This window comes from Oncorhynchus clarkii, chromosome 22 (assembly GCF_045791955.1).
Source record: "Oncorhynchus clarkii lewisi isolate Uvic-CL-2024 chromosome 22, UVic_Ocla_1.0, whole genome shotgun sequence".
Taxonomy (NCBI): Eukaryota; Metazoa; Chordata; class Actinopteri; order Salmoniformes; family Salmonidae; genus Oncorhynchus; species Oncorhynchus clarkii.
In genome coordinates this window covers 37,875,080-37,900,909 of record NC_092168.1, presented here as the reverse complement: position 1 = coordinate 37,900,909, position 25,830 = coordinate 37,875,080, and the positions used below count along the sequence as shown (strand labels likewise).

At 44.7% G+C, this 25,830-nt stretch overlaps 1 protein-coding gene across 1 annotated transcript in view; it reads left to right on the top strand.

Annotated features, from left to right (window-relative positions):
- Nucleotides 1-25,830, top strand: part of LOC139380858 (diacylglycerol kinase beta-like) — a 110,491-nt gene that overhangs the window by 69,195 nt on the left and 15,466 nt on the right. Inside the window, exons 21-23 of the mRNA XM_071123991.1 lie at nt 4,380-4,444; nt 18,285-18,375; nt 21,867-22,068. Of these exons, the coding sequence (XP_070980092.1) occupies nt 4,380-4,444; nt 18,285-18,375; nt 21,867-22,068 (358 nt within the window). The remainder of the gene's footprint in view (nt 1-4,379; nt 4,445-18,284; nt 18,376-21,866; nt 22,069-25,830) is intronic.

Genomic DNA, 25,830 nt, shown 5'->3' with positions numbered 1-25,830 from the left:
TTTACACATCTTTAAACAACTTTACACAACTTCACACATCTTTACACATCTTTACACATCTTTACACAACTTTACACAATCTCACACAACTTTACACATATTTACACATCTTTACACAACTTTACACAACTTTACACAACTTTACACATCTTTACACAACTGTACACAGCTTTACACAATCGCACACAACTTTACACATCTTTACACATCTTTACACAACTTTACACAACTTTACACAACTTCACACAACTTTACACATCTTTACACATCTTTACACAACTTTACACAATCTCACACAACTTTACACATATTTACACATCTTTACACAACTTTACACAACTTTACACAACTTTACACATCTTTACACAACTTTACACAATCTCACACAACTTCACACAATCTCACACAACTTCACACAATCTCACACAACTTCACACAATCTCACACAGCTTCACACAATTTACCACAACTTCCCACAACCTCACATAACCTCACATAACCTCACACAACTTGCCACAACCTCACATAATCTCACACAACTTCACACAACCTCACATAACCTTACACAACTTCACACAACTTCACACAATCTCACACATCCTCACACAACCTCACATAACCTCACACAACTTCCCACAACTTCACACAACCTCACACAGATATACAAAGACAAGACACTGTATATGACCCCAAATGATACAAATTAACTCTAGAGGGAAGCAGCATGCATTGCTTCCATAAAAGCACACACTCCCATATTCACAGGAACAGGTCCCCAGCGAGTCGGGGTAACACCTGCTACCAACAGCTATGATGACAGGGGCACAGATGGACTCCACAGCGGCACAGCGGCTCGCTATGATAGGCTCGCTATGACCCTGTATGGACATGTAGATCAAGAGCTGCAGTTCAATTTGACCGACTTCATATCTCTTATTGAAAAGCTGTTTCAATGGTGATTCTCCAATGAGTTTATACCAGGCTTGATCTTACTTTGTGTCCAGGGGTTGAGAGAGGGAGAGACAGGGGTGAGGGTTGAGAGGGGAGAGTGAAAAGGGGAGATAGGGGTGAGTGTTGAGAGGGGGGAGTGAGAGGGAGAAAATAGGGGGGTTTAAAGGGGAGAATGAAAGAGGGAGATGGGGAGAAGTTTGAGAGGGGAGAGTGAGAGGGGCAAATAGGGGGAGGTTTGAGAGGGGGGAGATATTGATTAGGGTTGAGAGGGGGAGATAGGGATTAGGGTTGAGAGGGGGGAGTGAGAGGGGAGATGGATTAGGGTTGAGAGGGGGAGATAGGGATTAGGCTTGGGGGGGAGAGGGGGAGATAGGGATTAGGTTTGAGGGGAGGGAGTGAGAGAGGGGGAGATAGGGATTAGGGTTGAGAGGGGGGAGTGAGAGCGGGAGATAGGGATTAGGATTGAGGGGGGGAGTGAGGGGGAGATAGGGATTAGGGTTGAGGGGGGAGGTAGGGATTAGGGTTGAGAAGGGGAGATAGGGGTGAGGTTTAAGAGTGGGGAGATAGGGGTGAGGGTTGAGAGGGGGGAGATAGGGGTGAGGATTGAGAGGGCGGAGATAGGGGTGAGGGTTGAGAGTGGGGAGATAGGGGTGAGGGTTGAGAGGGGGGAAATAGGGGTGAGGGTTGAGAGGGGGGAAATAGGGGTGAGGGTTAAGAGTGGGGAGATAGGGGTGAGGGTTGAAAGGGGGGAAATAGGGGTGAGGGTTGAGAGGGGGAGATAGGGGTGAGTGTTGAGAGGGGGGAGATAGGGGTGAGGGTTGAGAGGGGGAGATATGGGTGAGGGTTGAGAGTGGGGAGATAGGGGTGAGGGTTGAGAGGGGGGAAATAGGGGTGAGGGGTGAGGGTTGAGAGGGGGGAAATAGGGGTGAGGGTTGAGAGGGGGGAGATAGGGGTGAGTGTTGAGAGGGGGTAATAGGGGTGAGGGTTAAGAGTGGGGCGATAGGGGTGAGGGTTGAGAGTGGGGAAATAGGGGTGAGGGTTGAGAGGGGGAGATAGGGGTGAGTGTTGAAAGGGGGGAGATAGGGGTGAGGGTTGAGAGGGGGGAGATAGGGGTGAGTGTTGAGAGGGGGAAATAGGGGTGAGGGTTAAGAGTGGGGAGATAGGGGTGAGGGTTGAGAGGGGGGAAATAGGGGTGAGGGTTGAGAGGGGGGAAATAGGGGTGAGGGTTAAGAGTGGGGAGATAGGGGTGAGGGTTGAAAGGGGGGAAATAGGGGTGAGGGTTGAGAGGGGGAGATAGGGGTGAGTGTTGAGAGGGGGGAGATAGGGGTGAGGGTTGAGAGGGGGAGATATGGGTGAGGGTTGAGAGTGGGGAGATAGGGGTGAGGGTTGAGAGGGGGGAAATAGGGGTGAGGGTTGAGAGGGGGGAAATAGGGGTGAGGGTTGAGAGGGGGGAGATAGGGGTGAGTGTTGAGAGGGGGTAATAGGGGTGAGGGTTAAGAGTGGGGCGATAGGGGTGAGGGTTGAGAGTGGGGAAATAGGGGTGAGGGTTGAGAGGGGGAGATAGGGGTGAGTGTTGAAAGGGGGGAGATAGGGGTGAGGGTTGAGAGGGGGAGATATGGGTGAGTGTTGAGAGGGGGGAGATAGGGGTGAGGATTGAGAGGGCGGAGATAAGGGTGACACCCACTTTTCCTCTGAATCTCCTTCAGAGGTTGCCGATGACATCCCCACAGCACATGTTCATTTTCCCAAAAGGGCACTACCCAAAATGGGTTGAAAACCTATCTTTTCTAGCAAGTGATTTGTTTATTTGTCCACTCCTCCCCCTTCACACCCTAGATACAGAACATGCAGTCCTTCAATGTATCAAATGTCATGATTTCTTTCCACCGCTCTCCCTCCCTTTTTTAAACATGGCACAAGGCCTAGAGGTTAACAACAAACCAACTCCCCCCATCCCCCATCTTCTAATCACTATGCCTAGTATTTGTTGTATGGTTTATGGTGTTCATCCAGACCGCCAATAGCACCTGTTTCCCCAGGTTCCTGTTTAAATGGATTCCATGTTCATAACCACTGAGCCATGCCAGGCTGGCAGGTGCAGAGATATTTTGGGACACAATAGTTGCTGATGTCGTGGGACATACGCTAGGTTTGATGGAGGGGGGGCTAACCCTCTCTTTTGGACATGACATTCATTGCTCATTTAACAATTTCCTCCATACCCTGTCCTCTCTCCACCTGCCCATTACCGGAAAGCCTCCTGTCTCCTTCTGATAAAATCACTTATTTATCTATTGTAATGCTTTCAATCCTAGACAGTCGTCATGTCTCACTCTGTGCCATGTTCATAGCACAAGACTAATATGAGTGAGCTCATACTGGCCTCAGGTCATTTCAGAGCTGAGGCGGGCTCGGGAGAACACACACCCAAACCCCATCTTCATAAGTGGGGTATTCCTAGTGTTGGAGCCATTTGACTGATTATGTCTACCCCTGCCCCCAGAGGTCCTCCAGGGATGGGGTCAAACACACAACACAGGGGTGGGCAGGAGGATAGGTTTGACGATGGCGCCGATGGAAAAGGGTTTCAACCCAGCTTTCCTATATAGTGACTTTTATTTTTAAGCTCGTAAGCAAGTATTTCACAGTAAAGTCTGCACATCTACATTTGTACACACTGTACATAGATGTTTCTCATTTTCTTTTATTTTGTGTTATTGACTGTAGGTTTGTTTATGTGTAACTCTTGTGTTGTTGTTTTTGTTGCACTGCTTTGCTTTATCTTGGCCAGGTCACAGTTGTAAATAAGAACTTGTTCTCAACAGGCCACATGGTTAATAAATTGTATTCGGTGCATGTGACAAATAACATTTGATTTGAGGTGGTGACATTATGAGCTTGTTATCAGGCCTAGTGCAGTCCCAGGATCACACAGACCCAGGATCACACAGACCCAGGATCACACAGACCCAGGATCACACAGACCCAGGATCACATAGACCCAGGATCACACAGACCCAGGATCACACAGACCCAGGATCACATAGACCCAGGATCACACAGACCCAGGATCACACAGACCCAGGATCACATAGACCCAGGATCACACAGACCCAGGATCACACAGACCCAGGATCACACAGACCCAGGATCACACAGACCCAGGATCACACAGACCCAGGATCACACAGACCCAGGATCACACAGACCCAGGATCACACAGACCCTGGATCACACAGACCCTGGAACACACAGACCCAGGAACACACAGACCCAGGATCACACAGACCCAGGATCACATAGACCCAGGATCACACAGGCCCAGGATCACACAGACCCAGGATCACACAGACCCAGGACCACAATCACAAAAGTGGAAGGTAATGCCCCAGTAAAAGCCTAATACAGCTCTATATCTCCCCCTATAGGACGCCTCCATCGCTCACCGCTTCCACTTGATGAGAGAGAAGCACCCAGAGAAATTCAACAGCAGGTGAGAGATTGATACAGACTTCATTCCACTTAAGCTCATGTGTACTGGTATCCCTATGTTGTCTCATATTGCTTATTTGGACACAGTGAATGGTCATTATTACTCATTAGCTGCTCCCAACTGCATCAATTACTACTACAACTAGAGCTAGTCCCTCTCTGTGCTCTGAAAAATACTAGAGCATATTCGGCCTCAGTGGTCGGAAATCCATAATAAGGCAGGACACATCCTGCCTGCTTAGTGACAGCCAATAAATTGGCGTTGTCTGGCTTCTGTCTGTGATGTTAATGGTAACTAACTGATATGAGGGATTTGAGGGTTCCTAAGAAGGAATCCATGCGACCAAAGTCCAGTCTCTATTCTAACTGGCCGACCCTGAAGTCATGTGATCACTACCGTTTATTGTTCTGCTACGGGCCACATTCTATGCCTTCTGATGCAATGGCTGTGACATTTTGTACATGGGTCAAACATTTATGGAAGGGGTTATACACACCAATTTGTACACATGCATGTTTAATTATGTAAGAATGTCCATTTGAATTCATTGCCAGTCAGTCCTTGTGTAAGAGTAGGAGATTCTTTGATACAAAAGCTCATATTAGAAGCAGCAGGAGTCCATGCAACTCTTTCTACCAGTCAAATGAATGAAATTCATCTTTAAGAACTTTGGATCCATTCCTTGCCTTCAACTTCCCTTGCAGAAATATTTTTTTATTACATCACATTTAAACCAATTGAATAGAAGGGTTACTGTTGACAGACAGACAGACAGACAGACAGACAGACAGACAGACAGACAGACAGACAGACAGACAGACAGTATGACTAAATGCAGCAAGAGAATGAATAAAAGCTCTTAATGAAATATCATGTAAGGGTTTGTCTCTCCCTGACTGCCTGAAGGTGAATCTGTCATCTCTGCTTAAGGCAAGAGAAACCAAAAGTGTAAAGAACAAATCATAGTTCTCAATCATGTCTCATTGTGCCTCATTATGTCTCAATTCAATCATGTCTCATTGTGCCTCAATATATCTCAACTTAATCATGTCTCGTTGTGTCTCATTATGTCACAATCAATGTTCCCTTTAAGCTGCTTTACTCAAAGCCAGTGGCGAGTTGTTAGTAAAAACTGAAAATGTAAGGGGCCTAAACAGCTGACCTGGGGAATACCTGATTCTACCTGGATTATGTTGGAGAGGCTCCCATTAAAGAACACCCTTTGTGTTCTGATAGACATGTAACTCTTTCTCTACAATATATCAGGGGGTGTAAAGCCATAACACATATGTTTTTCAGCAGAAGACTATGATAGAATAATGTCTATTGCTGGCCAATCGGATGGCTCAGATGACCGTGTTTGCAGTAACGTAGCAGGCATAAAAGAAAGCTACAGCAAAGTTGATACTGTGAGATTTCAAAACATTTAAAACCATGACTAGAGAGAGACTGTCAACGAATACAGCAAAGAGCTGCTGTTTTTATGAGTGAGTTCATGTTTAAGTTGTTACTCAGCAGTGTTAACACTTTGTATTCAAAACTTTTATAAGCCATAAAATATGTGTTCTTCCTATTTCCGCTACAACAAGCACTGCAGCTGTAATGAATGAGTAGAAAACTGTATCTATAAGCTGACTTTGTTGTTATTATTAGCGGCATGGGTATTTTTTAATATTAAGGAATATTTAACTTTCTCTGTTCATAAGAGTAACAACATAAGGTTGTGCATGAGACAGAAATAATGATGTGCAACACAAGTTTTGCCAACAGCTGGATGACAGTGTCCCTTTTTGGTCAGTGTCAGTGGAGGAAAGGGAGAGTGGAGGGATGTTGAGGCGGACCCTCAATCTGCTGCTCTCTCCATCCACTGAGTCTGACTATTAGATGCAGGCACCATCAGCCCAGTAAAGTAAAAATTAAAAGCAAATTATTTAAATGTATCCTCACTCAGCTGTGCTTCACAAATAATACAACAATGGATCTATTATCAGTGGGATCATATAGCCTACCTAAAATGTTGAAATATACAACAGTCAATTTACTTAACTAGGCAAGTCAGTTAAGAACAAATGTGTATTTACAATGACGGCCTACCCAGGCCAAACCCTAACCACGCTGGGCCAATTGAGCACCGCCCTATGGGACTCGGAAACACGGCTGATTGTGATACAGCCTGGATTTAAACCAGGGTGTCTGTAGTGACGCCTCTAGCACTGAGATATAGTGTCTTAGACCACTGCACCACCAATTTATTGGCAGATCAATTCAAGCAAAGACAATATACAACAATAATGTATTGGGCCTATAGCTTACTGCAAAAAAACGCAATTGCTACAGTACTGTTTTTAATTGGTTAATGTTGCATAGGCTTACATTTTTTAAGTCATGTTAAAAACAAATCTGAGCGGTAGAGGTCGGCTTGAATTTTGACTCAAAGTGATCTTGACTCAGACAAGGTCGGTGACCACTGTTTTAGATTTTTCCCTGTTAACACTATCAACGTTTCCCTTTACTGTGGCAATTGTGATCGAATCAATGCAATATTATCCACTTTTAATGCAACATACCGAAACGAAGTGAACTAAGCAAGAGATTTTGTTGTAGGCAGAATGTATCGGAGTAGAATTCTATTGCATTGACATGCACTACTAAGCCCATACTTTACATAGACCGGTGAGGCATAAACAATCAGAGCTGCAGTAGGCCTATATGCAAATAGACCATTGCCATATATGGATCAATACCATTTACTTTGAACTGGACTGTGTTTACAGCATGAGCAGTTGTGAGTAGATGCACTTGTTTTGAGATCAAGTGGCAGCTGCCAGGTGTGCACATTTTGTTCATATCCTTTGCTAGTTAATGAGTTATCAGCCCAGTTATAGATCATTTGCAGTCAGCAATAGGGGAGGGATTGCTTCCTACAAGAATAAAACTTGTTAATTTCTAAACATCTCTAAAAAGCAAGTCAGGTAAAGAGTTTTTTTTTTGTCTTAAAGGGGCAGTGTTGTATTTTGAGACAGCCTTGACTTAGCTAAGTAGCCAATAGACAGAGGGTATCATGATTCTCTGTAATAATGGTATGCAATAATAATGCATTTTATTTTGTAAAGTGGTTTCTTGCATCAAACAACATTTTCAGTCACCTCCTTGTCTAAAGGACAAGTGGATAAACAGGTTAATGTCAAGCCCTGCATGTTTCCCCCCCAAAGTCTCAAGGAATGTGGGTCTACATTGAACACCACACATTGGCTGCTACTGTAGGCTGAATGATAGAATTTCCATGTAAAAATGTTGTGGGATGCATTTTCTCCATTTTTTTAAATGGTAGGCCACTCTGGTACTGTAGTGCTACATTAGGATGAAATATCCACAATAGCCTACATGGCTACTGTTAACTGTAACTTAAAACAGGTACAGCCTCAGTGTTCACAGTAAACACATGCTGAAAGTTGCACAGAATTTTCACAATGTTCAAGTTTGCTCTCAGCAGACCTGAAATTTGCTCAGTGCCAAAAATAATTAGAGGGAACATTGGTCTCAATTCAGTCATGTCTCATTCTGTCTTCAAATTGCAGAAATTGAGGGAAAGAGGAACATCATTTGGGAGGTTGACGAGCTTAATGGGCAGCAAACAATGATGTCATGTCATGATGTATGTACTAAATACTGTGTGGGGAAAATGTAAAACAAAAAATAAAAAATTAAATCTCGCATCTCCCACCCCTTGTTACACACACACACACACACACACACACACACACACATACACCATCCCAGTGGTCTTTTACGGTGCATCGTAACTCCTTTGATGTTAATCTCTTTCATTTCCAGACTTTGCTTGACTTTATCCCCCCCTGATGCCTGCTCTGCTCACTGATGTTTTCCATTGAGATGCACAGTAAAAAGCACACATAACATAGCCCAAAGCAGTATGGGCTTTTGATAGTTCAGTAGGAAGAGTGTTGCCTGTCTGTCTGTCCTCTTGCAGTCGCCCTTGAGGCCTGTGTGTGTGTGTATGTTTGTGTGCGTGTGAGTCCGTGCGCCAGGGGGTATAGGAAGGGACAACAGAGGCCATATGGGAGGTTGAAATGGAGCAGCATGAATATTTAATAGATAATATTAATCTAACACTGAGACAGTGGTGATTTACTGCCATAGTCTAATGCTGGCTAACACATTGAGACCAAGAGTTTGAGATTAGCAGGACACATCCTAATCTTTATCGAAGTTTAATTCTAATTTTAGAAGTCAAATAAAAGCTATTTCTGCCTCAGGATTTTGCTCTGATTATTGTAACAATTTCAGGCACTGGGTTGACTGAAACATTATAGAGAGAGCGAGAGAGAGATAGGGGTTAGCCTGCTGCTGAATGGCTGGTTATCACAATTGTTATTTTGTCACATAAAATAGACACTGTTTTGGCTTTAAAAATGACACCATATTCCTGATTTAGTGCACTACTTTTGACCATAGCCCTATGGGCCCTGCCCAGAGAATAGGGTGCCATTTGGGACACAAACACATTCCAAAAGGATTCCAAAAAAGACCAATGCTGTGATGCTGTTGACTCTGTTGACTCTGTCGCTGATTGTCTGACTGGCTGGCTGTCTGATTGGCTGGCTGGTTGTCTGACTGGCTGGCTGGCTGGTTGTTTGACTTGCTGGCTGGTTGTCTGACGGGCTGACTGTCTGACTGGCTGGCTGGTTGTCTGACTGGCTGGCTGGTTGTCTGACTGGCTGACTGGCTGGCTGGTTGTCTGACTGGCTGGCTGGCTGGCTGGTTGTCTGACTGGCTGGCTGGTTGTCTGGCTGGTTGTCTGACTGGCTGGCTGGTTGTCTGACTGGCTGGCTGGTTGTCTGGCTGGTTGTCTGACTGGCTGGCTGGTTGTCTGACTGGCTGGCTGTCTGACTGGCTGGCTGGTTGTCTGACTGGCTGGCTGGTTGTCTGACTGGCTGGCTGGCTGGCTGGCTGGCTGGCTGGTTGTCTGACTGGCTGGCTGGTTGTCTGGCTGGTTGTCTGACTGGCTGGCTGGTTGTCTGACTGGCTGGCTGGTTGTCTGGCTGGTTGTCTGGCTGGTTGTCTGACTGGCTGGCTGGTTGTCTGTGCCATTAGGCTAGCATTCCAGACAGAGACAATAATGTAGCACTGGCCTGGCTAAGGACGTTTCAAGGCTGCAACTATTCAATTTTACATCAATTTCAGTGTCAAAGCAATACTCTGTGAACAACCCTTTGGTTTTTAATACTTCATATAACGTAATTGTTACCTTATTAAATATTGATTGGTACAGGACAGTTGCTCTCGATCTACAGTTCATCAGAGACTAGGCACTTTGGTCTCAATGAGTGATTTTTGACATGGCTGAATTCAGAGTGAGTGGCATAAGGGGTCCGTCCCTCTTCCCTGAGTGTTTTGTTCTCTCTGTCACACACACATTTCCACACACTGCCCCCCTCCCCCTTGTGGGACTTTTTGGGAGGCGAGGAACGTGTGAGATTTGACACTTAGTGGAGCAGCCATCAGCAGGCATGATTCCCAGTACTACCAGTATTACCAGTATTTATTGATTTAACTAGGCAAGTCAGTTAAGAACTAATTCTTATTTACAATGACGGCCTACCCGGGCCACACCCGGACGACGCTGGGCCAGTTGTGCACCGCCCTATGGGACTCCCGATCACGGCCGGTTGTGATACAGCCTGGATTCAAACCAGGGACCGCTGTGCCACTCGGGAACCAGTAACACCAGTAGTACCAGTAGCACCAGTATTACCAGTAACACCAGTAGCACCAGTATTACCAGTAGCACCGGTAGCACCAGTATTACCAATAGCACCAGTATTACCAGTAGCACCAGTAACACTGGTAGCACCAGTATTACCAGTAGCAATGGTAGCACAAGTATTACCAGTAGTACCAGTAGCACCAGTATTACCAGTAATACCAATAGTACCAGTACTACCAGTAGCACCAGTATTAGCAGTTTTCCAGTAGCACCAGTATTACCAGTAGTACCAGTATTACCAGTAGCACCAGTATTACCAGTAGTAGCTGTAACACCAGTATTACCAGTAGCACCAGTAGTACCAGTAGCACCAGTAGCACCAGTAGCACCAGTATTACCAATAGTACCAGGAGCACCAAAAGACCCAGTAGTATCAGTAGCACCAGTAGCACCAAAACACCCAGTAGTTTCAGTAGCACCAGTTATACCAGTAGCACCAGTTATACCAGTAGCACCAGTATTACCAATAGTACCAGTAGTGCCAGTAGCACCAAAAGACCCAGTAGTATCAGTAGCACCAGTAGCACCAAAAGACCCAGTAGTTTCAGTAGCACCAGTTATACCAGTAGCACCAGTATTACCAACAGCACCAGTATTACCAGTATTACCAGTGGTACCAGTAGCTCCAGTAGCACCGGTAGCACCAGTAGTACCAGTATTACCTGTAGTACCAGTTGTACCATTATTACCTGTAATACCAGTAGTACCAGTATTACCTGTAGTACCAGTATTACCAATAGCACCAGTATTACCGATAGTACCAGTAGTACCAGTATTACCAGTAGCACAAGCAGTACCATTGTTACTGGTATCACCAACCCTACCAGTATTACCAGTAGCACAAGCAGTACCAGCATTACCAGTTTTACCAGTGTGCATGTGTGTGTGCGTGTGTGCGTGTGGAGAGAGGAAGTTGTAGATTAGGAAGTGTTGGATTGCCCTGTAAGAAACAAGAAAGAATCTCTAGATGTTTTTGTTGGTTTGATTACAATGACAATGCAGTGTCTTGGTTAAAGCCCAATGGTTTCAACGCAGATAACAGGAGAGGCAGGTAGGCCAGCTAGGTTGCATTTAACCAGGAGTGTAATGAAAGACCGAGTCTCACTTTTGATATTATTTTATCCAGGCTGTATCACATCCGGCAATGATTGGGAGTCCCATATGGCGGCGCACAATTTGCCCAGCTTCGTCCGGGTTCAGCCGGGGTCGGCCGGGGTCGGCCGGGTTCGGCCGGGGTAGGCCGTCATTGTAAATAGGAATTTGTTCTTAACTGACTTGCCTAGTTAAATAAAGGTTACATATGTTCACTCTTTCAATTCAGCCACCACAGAAAGAGGAGGGGGGAGAGGGGCTCTGACAGGAGACGTGAGAGACACCCACCCATGTGTGAGAATGGAACTCTCCTTGCCAGAATGGGCTAATGGGGCTCCTCCTTCTCTAGGGGATGGGATCTCCTTTGATCATCCCTCATTTGTAAAACCGTACTTCCCCCATCTCCTCTCTTGGCATCTCCAATCATTGGACTGGTAGTAAAGTAGAGTTTTCTTACCAATGGAAATGTTATATACTGTATAGTTCAAATGTAGTAGACTAGATGGTTAGTGGACCATTCCAAGAGCATTTAACATCTGAGTGGAGAGCACTGACCCAGATCCGGATCTGTGCTGCAGTTCAAGCTGCTGTCAATATGAATTATTCTCAAGCTAATCGGGGCTTTGCTTCGTTATTTTCACATTGATTAATCAAGTTCAATCAATGTAATCTGCCTGGCTATGTGAGATGAGCAGAAAGGGAGTCTGTCTGCCTCTCATGGTAGTGCTCCTGCTCTCTGTGCATGTAGTAAGTGTGTGCTTACAGTATGTGTGTGCGTCGACAGTAAGTGTGTGCGTCTACTGTATGTGTGTGCGTCTATCTGTGTGTTAGTGGTTCTTTTATCCGTTTGAACCTGTCATGTCCTGCTGTTGTGTTCCTGTGGTGCAAAAGATAAATATACCCACAGTCCTCTCTGTTGGCTGGTGCTGACTTCCTGCCAGACAGTAGCTCTCATCTCTGAGAAGCAAGCTCAAATCATATGGCGTAATTATTTTTAGGACTCTGAGATCATACACTGTCTTTATAGCTAATGTTTCTGTGTTAGATCTCTTAGTCTGTGTGTGTGTGTGTGTGTGTGTGTGTGTGTGCATCTGCATCCCTTTATACAGTATGTGTGTCAGATCACTGTGTGTTGCCTAGTCTCAGATCAGTATAAAGGACTGTCCTCTCCTCTTCACCTGCAGACCTTCTCCTCTCATCCCACAGACCTCCTCTCCCCACAGACATACTCTCCCCCACAGACCTTCTCCTCTCATCCCACAGACCTCCTTTCCCCCACAGACCTTCTCCTCTCATCCCACAGACCTCCTCTCCTCCACGACCTTGTCCTCTCTTCTCCCCCTAAATTCAATCACATTTTATTGGTCGCATACACATATTTAGCAGATGTTATTGCGGGTGTAGAGAAATACTTGTGTTCCTAGCTCCAACAGTGCAGTAGTATCTAACAATTCACCTCCACAGACTGTCTCATCTCCTCTCCCCCTACAGACCCTCTGTCTGCTGCTGAAAACTACCTTGTCTGTCATTGGCTGAACCTGTTAGTGTAGTCTACGGCAAGGAGCCAGGGTCAGAGGTTATAAAACCATGGGTGTATGGCATCATCCCTTGGGCAGGGATTTACCCTAACAAGGAATGTGTCAACACAACATTTAAATTGTTATTAATGGCTTCCCTGAATAGCCTAACCTCCCAACCAATCAGGACAGTGTAAGACAATGATCTGAAACTGAGATTTTTATTTATTTAACCTTCATTTATCAGCACCCCCCTCTCCCGTCCCCCATCCCCTCCTATCTCTAGGTGTTGCAGCACAAGCCACGGTGCAGCCATACACACACAGTCTCCTCCTGTCTGTTTGTCTGTCAGGCCCTGTATCTCAGTCAGGATTGTGTGTGTAAAAGCTTATGTTGCTGCCCATGCAAGAGGTGAGCTTTGACTGATCTGTACCGGAGATACAGGGAGGGGAGGGAGGAGGGGGCAGGGGGAGGTCAGCAGGTCACTACTCTCACAGGGGATTAGGAGAGATTGTTATCACTCTGAGGGGGTGGGCCAGATGCGAGTGTAATGGGAAGGGAGGAGGGAGGGTCGGGGGACACAACCCTGTTAGGGGCATGAAGGGTAGAGACGGGGCAGGGCGTGGGCAGATGGATGAGTGCGTGCCCCCAGGCCTTTTCTGAATTTGAAGCCACTCTTTTAACCACATAAAACCTGTATTCTTTTTTCTCCTCTCCCATGCGGCTACATTCTCCTCCCTCCGTTAATGAAATATGAATCCATCCATCAACGTTGGTTGGTAATGTGTTTGGCTGGGCTACAATCAGGAAGACTGATCAGAATTTGCTTCCTGGGGGTACAGTTAGCACAGTTTGAACCGGTGAACTCACAGCCCTGAATTCACCAGCCCCAGGCTTTACAGACAGACAAGCACAGCCTTGCATATTGAGCTTTTTATTTTACATTTATTTAACCAGGCAAGTCAGTTAAGAACAAATTCTTATTTTCAATGACGGCCTAGGAACAGTGGGTTAACTGCCTGTTCAAGGGCAGAACGACAGATTTGTACCTTGTCAGCTCAGGGGTTTGAACTTGCAACTTTCCGGTTACTAGTCCAACGCTCTAACCTCTAACCTGCCGCCCCAACTCTCAAGCATATAAATGAAAAACCTTTTCTTATCAGGCTGCACACAAAAAAAGGCCCCTATCTACTATCCTGCTAGCACATAATGTTCTGGAACAATATCTTAGAACAGACAGAACTTGGTGAGAGCTTGGTCGTCCTATGCTTATTTTGTATACAACCATCCCACAATGTTCTGGGAATGGTGCATGATACCCAGCTAGCACAGAACGTTCTGAGAACCATATGATTCTTAGGTGGCAATTTCAGTACTTCAGCATAACATTTTCTACAGGTTTCCTCATGGTTCTATTTAAAGTAACGTTCTCAGAACGTTCAGAGAACGTTAAAAAACAACATACTTCTGTGGGAATTTCAGTACTGCTACATAACGTTTTCTGAAGGTTTCTTCATGGTTCTATTTAAAGTCATGTTCTCAGCACATTAAGAAAACTTTCTAAAAAAAACAAGAAAACATTAGTAACGTTCGAAGAAGCTATATAAAAACATAAATTCCGTTCTCAGCGTCAACAAAACTCTCTCTAGCCTCTATCTTGTTAAGTGTGTTCAGGTGTGTTGGCCACGCCCACTAAATGGCAACACCTGATCTTAATGAATGCTTGTTTCCTTTGAAAGGGGGTCTGTTTGAATAGATTAAAATGAACAGCTTTGTATCAGTTAAAAACAAGTCATGTTAGCTCCATCCTGGTGGCACAGTGAACTAATTCTATGGACAGGGAAAATATCATAGGTTCAATTCTCACTGATGCTGTGCCACAATAAAAATGTTTGCATGATTAATACCTAAGGATATTAATAATAAAACCTCTCCGGAAAACTTTCTCAAAACTTCCCTGCAACTTACATTTTTTGTTGTTGTTGATTTTACCCAGTCAGGAATCGTATAGCTTTGTTCCCAGAACCAATGGGAAACCAAAAACAGTGCCAGTAGGCTGTGAGCCTAGGCCAATGCTGCTTTATTCTGTAGATTTCTGAAGATTTTTCTCCGCTCTTAGCCAGGCTCAGTGGGATAGGCTCAGTGGGATACGAGCAGGGATTGTGGTAGTGGTACAGTAGCTTTGTCTCCCTGTCAAACTCCTCTGTCCACAGGAGAGAAAAAAAACTTTGAGTTAATCCTATTTTTACAGTGCTTCTCAAGTGGAAACTAGCTAATGAGGTTAGGCAGTTCGGCTCATTGAGAATTGAAACCATGTCTAATTGTGTTCTTAAATATGCTCATAATCCTTTAATTTGACAGAGCAAAGGTTTCTAGTGAACAGTGAGGTGAGTGTGAGGAAGACTGAACATTGAACAAGGTCTTAAAGTAACAGTGGAGTATTATAGGGCAGCCAGGGACAGTGCGCAGGTATCAACTCAAATAAATGATATTTACAGTTGACGACTGGTGGGATATATAGGCCTACTGAAAGTACCTAGCAGATCTCTCACTTAAAATATTGACACATCGTATTGTTTGTTTCTTTATTCCTATTCTACTGAAATATGTGTATCCATAGATGTCTTCTGTCTGGAGAGCCCTGCTCTGCTCCTGCCTTACATGAAGGGTTGCTATGCCCACATGGCAACAGAGCTTGTTTTGCCAATAACCATGTTGTCAGCATTAGCAAGGCAACCCCATGTTTCTGGAACACACTGTCAAACGGCCAGGATTTTTGGTTAGCCACCAGCAGCATAGAAGGACACACAAATTACTGTTTGTTTTGACCAGACTGACCTGTGAGAGAATTGTGTCTTTTACTGTCGTTGGTGAGTCGAACACGTTTCCAGAGGAGCGGTGATCTTTCATTGGCCTGGGTTTGTACAGGAAGAGATGCACATATTGTGTAAGACCATGCAGTTAATGGTTGAAGGCTGATTCTGGCAGTCTGAGATTTACAGCCTTGTCTGTCTGTCTGTCTGTCTGTCTGTCTGTCTGTCTGTCTGTCTGTCTGTCTGTCTGTCTGTCTGTCTGTGAGTCCAGGGCGGTGTTCAAACAGTACAGGCAAATCACAAGAGAGGTAGACATTCTGGTGGAACAATAGGGCCCAATGAGTCTGGGTGTGTATCCTCCTTTATCTATGTCTGTCTCTCTCGCGCACACACACTCACACTAGGGCAGGGTGTCCAACTCATTCCATGGAGGGCCTAGTGTCTGCAGGATTTAGTTTTTTCCTTTCAATTAAGCCCTAGACAACCAGCTGGGGGGAGTTCCTTACTAATCAGTGACCTTAATTCATCAATGAAGTACAAGGAAGGAGCGAAAACCCGCAGACACTCTGCCCTCTGTCTGTCTCACTGAGCTTTCTCTGGACCATCACTCTTTCACCAGGACTGGGGAGGTTGAAAATATTGAAGAGCAGGGCTCAGTAAGACAGTATGTCCCAAGTCTTTACAATACAGACCCACTTAGATAGGCAGTTCTTTCCCCTGGGGACAAGGATATTGTAAACTAATCAGAGAGTGGAGGAAATAACAATGATTAAATCTAGTTCAATGTAATTGCAGTTCAGTTCATTTCCATAATGTTTGGTTTAACTCTCTCTCTCTCTCTATTGAACCCAGGCTGTGTTGACAGCCAGGAGCCTGGGTCCTTTGTCTTCTTTTACATGTATCTTTGTTGTGTGCAGAAATAAAACACTGTAGAGAAGCATTGGACTGTGGGCAGAAATACATCACTGTAGAGAAGCATTGGACTGCAGGCAGAAATACATCACTGTAGAGAAGCATTGGACTGTGGGCAGAAAGACATCACTGTAGAGAAGCATTGGACTGTGGCAGAAAGACATCACTGTAGAGAAGCATTGGACTGTGGGCAGAAAGACATCACTGTAGAGAAGCATTGGACTGTGGGCAGAAATACATCACTGTAGAGAAGCATTGGACTGTTGGCAGAAATACATCACTGTAGAGACGCATTGGACTGTGGGCAGAAAGACATCACTGTAGAGAAGCATTGGACTGCGGGCAGAAATACATCACTGTTGAGAAGCATTGGACTGTGGGCAGAAAGACATCACTGTAAAGAAGCATTGGACTGTGGGCAGAAATACATCACTGTTGAGAAGCATTGGACTGTGGGCAGAAAGACATCACTGTAAAGAAGCATTGGACTGTGGGCAGGCCTTTTATTTCTTTAGCTACAGTTTGTTTTGCCCAGAACAGGTTTTTCTGAAGGTTAGTGTGTTTGGGATGTGCATATCCCCTTTGTATGTGTCTTTGTTACTAGTGTAAATCACAGAAAAAGTGATACATCTACGTTTTAAAAATGCCAAGCAGGTCACCTCTGACAAACCAAACACCAGGGCAGAAGTGAACATGAACTTCAACTTTGTTCGGCTCAAGGTTGTTGGCATGTTTTTGAATCAGGGGGGAAAAACATTAAACATGATCTTATGGTAGCCTCGGGCGCTGTTCCACATCCAAAGTCATTGTTGTCATGCCAGCCTTGGCATAGGGGTACTGAAGCGAAAATGTGTTTATTGTCGCAATGTCAAAGCAGCACTAAAGTGACTGGGCATGTTGTTGTCCTTTGTGCTTCATTGCTCTGAAAATGAAATACTGTCCCCTAGTTGAGTTTAGGCTTTTCGTTGATCCTCACATTTTTATTTTACCAGGCAAGTCAGTTAAGAACAAATTCTTGTTTTCAATGAGAGGCTAGGAACAGTGCCTTGTTCGGGGTCAGAACAATAGATTTATACCTTGTCAGCTCAGGGATTTGATCTTATAAGCTTCCAGTTACTAGTCCAACACTCTTACCACTAGGCTACCTGCCACCACTAGACTACCTGCCACCACTAGGCTACCTGCCACCACTAGGCTACCTGCCACCACTAGGCTACCTGCCACCACTAGGCTACCTTCAACGACTAGGCTACCTGCCACCACTAGGCTACCTGCCACCACTAGACTACCTGCCACCACTAGGCTACCTGCCACCACTAGACTACCTGCCACCACTAGGCTACCTTCAACGACTAGGCTACCTGCCACCACGAGGCTACCTGCCACCACGAGGCTACCTGCCACCACTAGGCTACCTGCCACCACTAGGCTACCTGCCACCACTAGGCTACCTGCTGCCACATGACAGCAAATGTGACAGATACCTGTCAAAAGTTGTTGTTTTCAATTTCCCACCAGGTATGACTCATAGAGTCTAGGACAACTACAATATGTGCCTACATTTCACATTCCACGTGCCATAGGCTTGACATATTCTGCCATCACTGAATAATAGAAATACATTACACCTCCACCTCACCAGGGGTCCTCCACTGCAGGAGGACCCCTGGTGACACTTTCTCTCCTCATCTTCCTGCTCCTTCCTGTTTGGTTTACAGAATGAAGAACAAGTTGTGGTACTTTGAGTTTGGCACCACTGAGACCATCTCTGCCACGTGCAAGAAACTCAATGAGTGTATCGAAGTCGAGGTGAGTCAACGCTATACTCTTCGACTGGAGATTACATTTGACATTTGAGTCATTTAGCAGACACTCTTATCCAGAGGGACTTACAGTTAGTTTATTAATTTTAAGATTATTTGACAAACCCAAAATGTCATCTCTCCTCTCTGTCTCTCTCTATCCCCATCAAAAGGTATTTAAAACATTGGCTGGAGATGAGTTGACACACCAACATCTCATGATTCCCATTTTGTATCAACACGTCTTATACACATGAAACTTGAGATGAGGAAGTTTAATCAGTTCATCGCTGTTGCAGAATTATTTGACAGACTTTTACCTGCAAACTTTTAAAAAAATCTCTTGAAAGACATCAAAGATATTAAACCGAAGTATTTAACACCCATGGGGCAGCTAGCTATTCTTATCTCTCAGCGAATGCTTCATCAAGCCAGCCTGTCAGGTAACTGTCTCTGTACTGCTGAGAGAGGACACGTCGCACACACACATACACACACACACATACTGTATATACACACACACAACAGGAATAGACAAACACACCAATTTAGTCTGTGTTTGATATAAAGTATCAGTGATAATGTGTGTGTGAAATGCACCATTTTCTCTAGTGCACTGCTTTTCATAGTGCACTGCTTTTGACGAGAGCCCTATGGGAAGTAATGCACTATATAGGAAACCGAGTGCATTTGGGACACCTCCATAGTCTGGGTAATATACAGCATTATGTCACATTTTTCAGACCTTAGGAAGTGATTCACAGACACAAATTAACCTAGTCTATTAACCTAGCCTGGGATTAACGCGATAATGTTTTTAATCATTACTATTAAAACTAACTGCAAACCTCACATTACCCGGCAGCTCCCTTGGCTGGCTAGTAGTTGTCAGGTTTTTGGAAAAGCTTAGCAAGGTGTTACTTCAAGTCCCCACACATGTTATTCTCAGTGTTTAACACACACACACACACACACACACACACACACACACACACACACACACACACACACACACACACACACACACACACACGGTGTGCCGAGCAGTCAAATCTCCGGTGTTTTGCCTTGGAGCAGAGGGCAGAGTGATGGGTGATGAAATGTGGCGTAACAGGATCCACCTCTAAAGTTATATCGCCCTGCAAGATGTAATTAAACTGGGCTATTAAAAGCTCCACAGAGTAAACTTCCAGACAGAGAGAGAATGTCTTTGCTCTGACAGCACTAGAGGGCTGTACATGATGTGGTACATTCCAACATCATTTGCTTTCAACGAGGGCGGTTGCTTCACATTTTGTGAATACGTTTTCTTTTTCTGTTTCTACGTGGCTTATTTGAACACATTTGTTGAATTAGGACTTTATTTAAACATGGAAAAGTGCACACATGGACCGAAAGTGTTAAAGTAAGTTATTTTAGTGAAAAATCTAAACTGAGACAAAAAAACATCCACTTGATGGTACAAAATATTTTGTACTTAATCACTAGCTGGAACAACATATTTTCCTGTGAATTTCTCCACACTCAAGGCAACATTATGTAATGTATTGATGAAAACATGTACTTTGATGCTACTGTAAATATTATTCAATGCTACTGTAATGTCTACGGGTACCTCTCCCAATAATATCCCCAAATGGACACAGTTATAAGCAGTTTGTCCATATTCTTGCAATGCTATTTTCAGGCTGTATCAGATAGCCTTATACACTGAGAGTACAAAACATTAAGAACACCTGCTCTTTCCTCAACACAGACTGACCAGGTGAATCCAGGTGAAAGCCATGATCCCTTATTGAGGTCACTTGTTAAATCCACTTCAATCTGTGTAGATGAAGGGGAGGAGACAGGATAGAGAATGATTTTTAAGCCTTGAGACAATTGAGACATGTTTGTATATATGCCATTCAGAGGGTGAATAGGCAAGACAATATATTGAAGTGCCGTTGAACAGGGTATGGTAGTAGGTGCCAGGCGGACCAGTTTGTGTCATGCTCAACAGTTTCCAGTGTGTATCAAGAATGGTCCACCACCCAAAAAACATTTGGCCAACTTGACACAGCTGTGGGAAGCATTGGAGTGAACATGGCCAGAATCCCTGTGGAATGTTTTCCATGCCCAAACGAATTGAGGCTGTACTGAGGGCAAAAGGGGGGGTATAACTCAATATTAGGAAGGTGTTCCTAATGTTTGGTATAGTCAGTGTATGTGGTTCACATAAAACATACTGTCATAAGACACCATCATTAGATGTCTGTTGTCTGTGCCCAATAATGTTTGTACCATGATTTGTGCTGCTACCATGTTGTGTTGCTACCATGCTGTGTTGTCATGTGTTGCTTCCTTGCTATGTTGTTGTCTTATAGGTCTCTCTTTATGTAGTGTTGGGTTGTCTCTCTTGTTGTGGTGTGTGTTTTGTCCTATATTTATATAGTATTTATTTGTATTCTTTATTTATCCCAGGCACCCGTCCCCACAGGAGGCCTTTTGCCTTTTGGTAGGCCGTCGTTGTAATTAAGAATTTGTTCTTAACTGACTTGCCTAGTTAATTAAATACATAAAAATACATTTAAAATAGCATAGGTTAAATGAAAACACAAGGTCGTAATCTTTATAGTTTTTTCCCTTGTAAGTAAGTGCAAAATAGACAATGATCACTAAGTACCTTTTGAAGAGGAGCCCTTGTGACACTCTAATGATCAAAAGAACCAGCGCTGTGAAGCCTCCTTGAAGATACTTCAGCCATAGAGTTCTCTGTCTCAGTTCTCTGTCTCAGTTCTCTTTCTCAGTTCTGTCTCAGTTCTCTGTCTCAGTTCTGTGTCCCAGTTCTGTGTCTCAGTTCTCTGTCCCAGTTCTCTATCTCAGTTCTCTGTCTCAGTTCTCTGTCTCAGTTCTCTGTCTCAGTTCTCTGTCTCAGTTCTCTTTCTCAGTTCTGTCTCAGTTCTCTGTCCCAGTTCTCTGTCCCAGTTCTCTTTCTCAGTTCTCTGTCTCAGTTCTCTGTCTCAGTTCTCTGTCTCAGTTCTCTGTCCCAGTTCTGTGTCCCAGTTCTCTGTCTCAGTTCTCTGTCCCAGTTCTGTGTCCCAGTTCTGTCTCAGTTCTCTGTCTCAGTTCTCTGTCCCAGTTCTGTGTCCCAGTTGTCTGTCCCAGTTCTCTGTCTCAGTTCTCTTTCTCAGTTCTGTCCCAGTTCTCTGTCTCAGTTCTCTGTCTCAGTTCTCTGTCTCAGTTCTCAGTCTCAGTTCTCAGTCTCAGTTCTCTGTCTCAGTTCTCTGTCTCAGTTCTCTGTCTCAGTTCTCTGTCTCAGTTCTCTGTCTCAGTTCTCAGTCTCAGTTCTCTGTCTCAGTTCTCTGTCTCAAGTCTTCGTACGTACTCTCTCTCTCTCTCTCTATCCCCTCTCTATCTCTACTCTCTCTCTCTCTATCCCCCTCTCTCTCTCCCTGTCACGCTTTCTACCTCTCGTTCTCTACCTCTCTCTTTATCTCTGTCTCTCCGTCCCCCAAGTGTGACGGTATCATCCTGGACCTCAGCAGCACGTCATTGGAAGGCATCGCCGTCCTCAACATACCCAGCATGCACGGCGGCTCCAACCTGTGGGGAGAGACCAAGAAAAGGCGGAACTACAACCGCATGAGCAGGAAGGTTCCGGATAGGATGCCCACCAGTACCATCATCGATATAAAGGAGCTCAAGTTCTGTGTTCAGGGTGAGTCAACTACCCCCCCCCCCCCACCCCCCCCAGCCCCACACACACACACACACACACACACACATACACAACACCAGTATGATGTACCCTCTTCACAGTATTGTGAACTTTTAACATTATCCTTTTCAACACAGTTCCATTAACTATGGTGGATGCGTAACCAGGCCAGTTCAGTACAGCTTGGTTTGGCTCCGCTTGGATTGGTTTGGCTCAGTAGTGGGAAAGCCCTACGGTGTGAAGTGGGACCCGTTCTGGCCTCGCCAATATGTCACCACTATATAACTTTAATAATTATTTCCATCCCTGATTTCAGACATTAGGATTTGGTGTAATGTTTTTCTATGGGTGTCAAAGGATCCATTGTGTCTGATTGGTCTGCCATTTCTTGACCATACAGAGTAAGTTCCTGTGTTCTATACCAAACGTTATGTCATTTGCACACTTAAGGAAGTCTTGTGTTCCCTTCCCTCTGCTCCCTAGCCCAGACTTGTCATATGGAACAAGTTAGCCTACATTTTCTGTTGAAGCTTGGCTGTGAGAGACTACTAAACAGTCCTAGTGCCATATCACTTACTAAACAGTCCTAGTGCCATATCACTTACTAAACAGTCCTAGAGCCATATCACTTACTAAACAGTCCTAGAGCCATATCACTTACTAAACAGTCCTAGAGCCATATCACTTACTAAACAGTCCTAGAGCCATATCACTTACTAAACAGTCCTAGAGCCATATCACTTACTAAACAGTCCTAGGGCCATATTGTAAGTGTTTCATACTGCAACAATGTCCCCCACCAGCCAGCGGCAAGAAGAATGTCAGCTCTCTGTGGTGTCGCACAGGTGACGCTGTAACCCTCAATGAGTTATGAGCATCCTCTCTCTCCCAGAGGACATTGGGGGAGTTACACACACACGCACACTGAGGACGAGCTGCACTTGCAGGACTGGTGCCCGCTGGCCTAGGTCGGTGACGAGCAGCTGTTTTTGGTTGCTATGAATTAACCTCCAAAACTGAACATTGAGCACTAAAACAGACTCAGATGCTGGGCTGCTGAATGCTGATGGGCTAGCAGGTCTGTTTAATTATGGGCTAGCCATAATTATGACTTTGTGGCTGTGGTAACTAGTGACAACCCAGATTCCGTGTCGTCTCTTCGTTACATTCTTCCTGTCTGTGACGCTGTAGCTCTTCCTCATCTGTCTCCCTCTCTTTCATCTGTCCTCTCTCTTTATTCTTTAACCACCCTGCCTCTGTGCTTCTCATTTGACTGAACTGGTTGGAATCCTGTTTCCATGGAGACCCTCTGGCTCCACTGAACAAGCAAGAAAAAAGAAAGAGAGGCTGCTGCCAGCTGTGTGACTCATCATATTTGTATTTATTTAACCTTTATTTAACTATGCAAGTCAGTTAAGAAGAATTCTTATTTACAATGATGGCCTAGGAACAGTAGGTTAACTGCCTTGTTCAGAGGCAGAACAGATTTTTATCTTCAACTGCCCTCCAGGCAGCCTTCGCTGTTCTCTGCCCTTCAGCACTACCGTATTGTAACATACTGTATAGTACTGTACACTCTGACGTTATCACCCTCCCACCCAGCCCCTCACCAGACCGCTTCACCAACCATCAACACTGTCTGTCCTGTCTGAGGCCAACGCCCAGCCCCTGTCCTGGCACAGCAACTTGTTCTAACATCTTCTAGTCCAAAGGTTCTCCAACAAGAGGACATTCTGTCCATATGATGCCTGTAGTATTTATAGCCTGAGAAAACAGAGGAGAGGAGACATTTATCCACTAACACACATACACATCAGTGGAGGCTCCTCAAAAGAGGAAGGGGAGGACCATCCTCCTCAGTTAATTTCATAAAAGTCCAAATAGTGAAACGTTTAAAAAGTTCTCCTTTTTAGATAAAACTGTACTAAATATATTCACGTCACCAAATAATTGTTTAAAACACACTGTTTTGCAATTAAGGTATTTTTATTTAATTTTTTAGGAAAGTGAGTTAAGAACAAATTTGTATTTACAATGATGGCCTTCCCAGGCCAAACCCTAACCCGGACGACACTGGGCCAATTGAGCACCGCCCTATGGGACTCCCAATCACAGCTGGTTGTGATACAGCCTGGATTCGAGCCAGTGTCTGTAGAGACACCTTTAGCACTGAGATGCAGTGCCTTAGACCGATGCGCCACTCGAGAGCCCCGAAGGTCTACAGTAGTAGTCTCACCAAAACTCTGTAGGCTAGCACCATGGTGTAGCTAGAGGACAGCTTCTGTCCTCTGGCTACATTGACTTAGGAGGAGGACGTCCTCCAACCTATCAAAACACTTGCAGCATGAACTGATATGTTGTCCACCCAGTCAATTAATTTCTGACACCGGGACCCACCGGTGTAACTGCTAAACTGCTTTCTGACTGTACGCTTTATTCCCTCGCCTTAAACGGCACCGACCACCACTGACTCACATGTACACACATATGCTCAAGAGGGTACTGAGTGACAACCCTGTCCCCCCTGTCCCTTCTCAGGTGCATGCAGACACACTCACATAAACAGTGTATATGAATGCATCTCACACAATGCCATAGGGACCGTGAGCACAGTAGCTTTTGTTGTTGTTGTGGGGACTATGGTGTGCAACTTTGGTAATTGACGTGAAGACATTTCCGCACAACATTTCCTTCTCAGATAGTTGTCCCCCACGATGAAATCGGGAAGGGGACTGTGGATCTGCCTCTGTCCGTCTGTAAGTTTGTTCGTTACGTACGTTAGTCACATGCGATATCTCATACAGCACGACACTTGGGTGAATGATGCGTCTTGCCATAGAGATCCGGCATTTACAATATGACACTGATTGGCCAGATGGTGGCGTTATAACAAGAGATTGAAAATGCAAACTTTGAATGGTCACGCCCCTCACCCTGTTTGACCTAAAGTCATGAAATTTGGTACATAGGTCGCTCTCCTCACAAGGAACAAATTTGCCTCAGGTCTGTCATGATGGATTTTCCACCATTTAGAATTTTGCACACGTGTTCAGGGATATGGGTCTAGCTTACCCACGAGATATCTCAGACACCACCTGAGTGATTTTGACACAACTTGTGTGAATAGAGATCTGTAATTTACAAAATTGCACTGATTGGCCCAAGGGTGGCACTGCATCATTTGTTGGGGAATACATGTTTACTTTGCCTTTCTTTGCTCTTATTCTTATCTATACTGATGTCTAGTCACTTTACCCTGCCTTCATGTACATATCTACCTCAAATACCTTATTATTATCTATCCTGATGTCTAGTCACTTTACCCTGCCTTCATGTACATACCTACCTCAAATACCTTATTATTATCTATCCTGATGCCTAGTCACTTTACCCTGCCTTCATGTACATATCTACCTCAAATACCTTATTATTATCTATCCTGATGCCTAGTCTCTTTACCCTGCCTTCATGTACATACCTACCTCATATACCACATACCCCTGCACATTGATCTGCTACTCTCTGTTAGGGTGTGGCCGGGGGAGGCCGTCATTGTAAATAAGAATTTGTTCTTAGCTGACTTGCCTCGTAAAGGTTAAATACATACAAATAAATGTAGCTCCATTCTTGTGTATTTTATTGTCCCCCACAATGAAATTGGGGAGGGGACTGGATCTGTCTCTGTCCTAATGTCTGTACGTTAATCACACAGCACTGGCCCAATTTTCACAAAACTTGCCATAGAGGTCAGTCATTTACAAA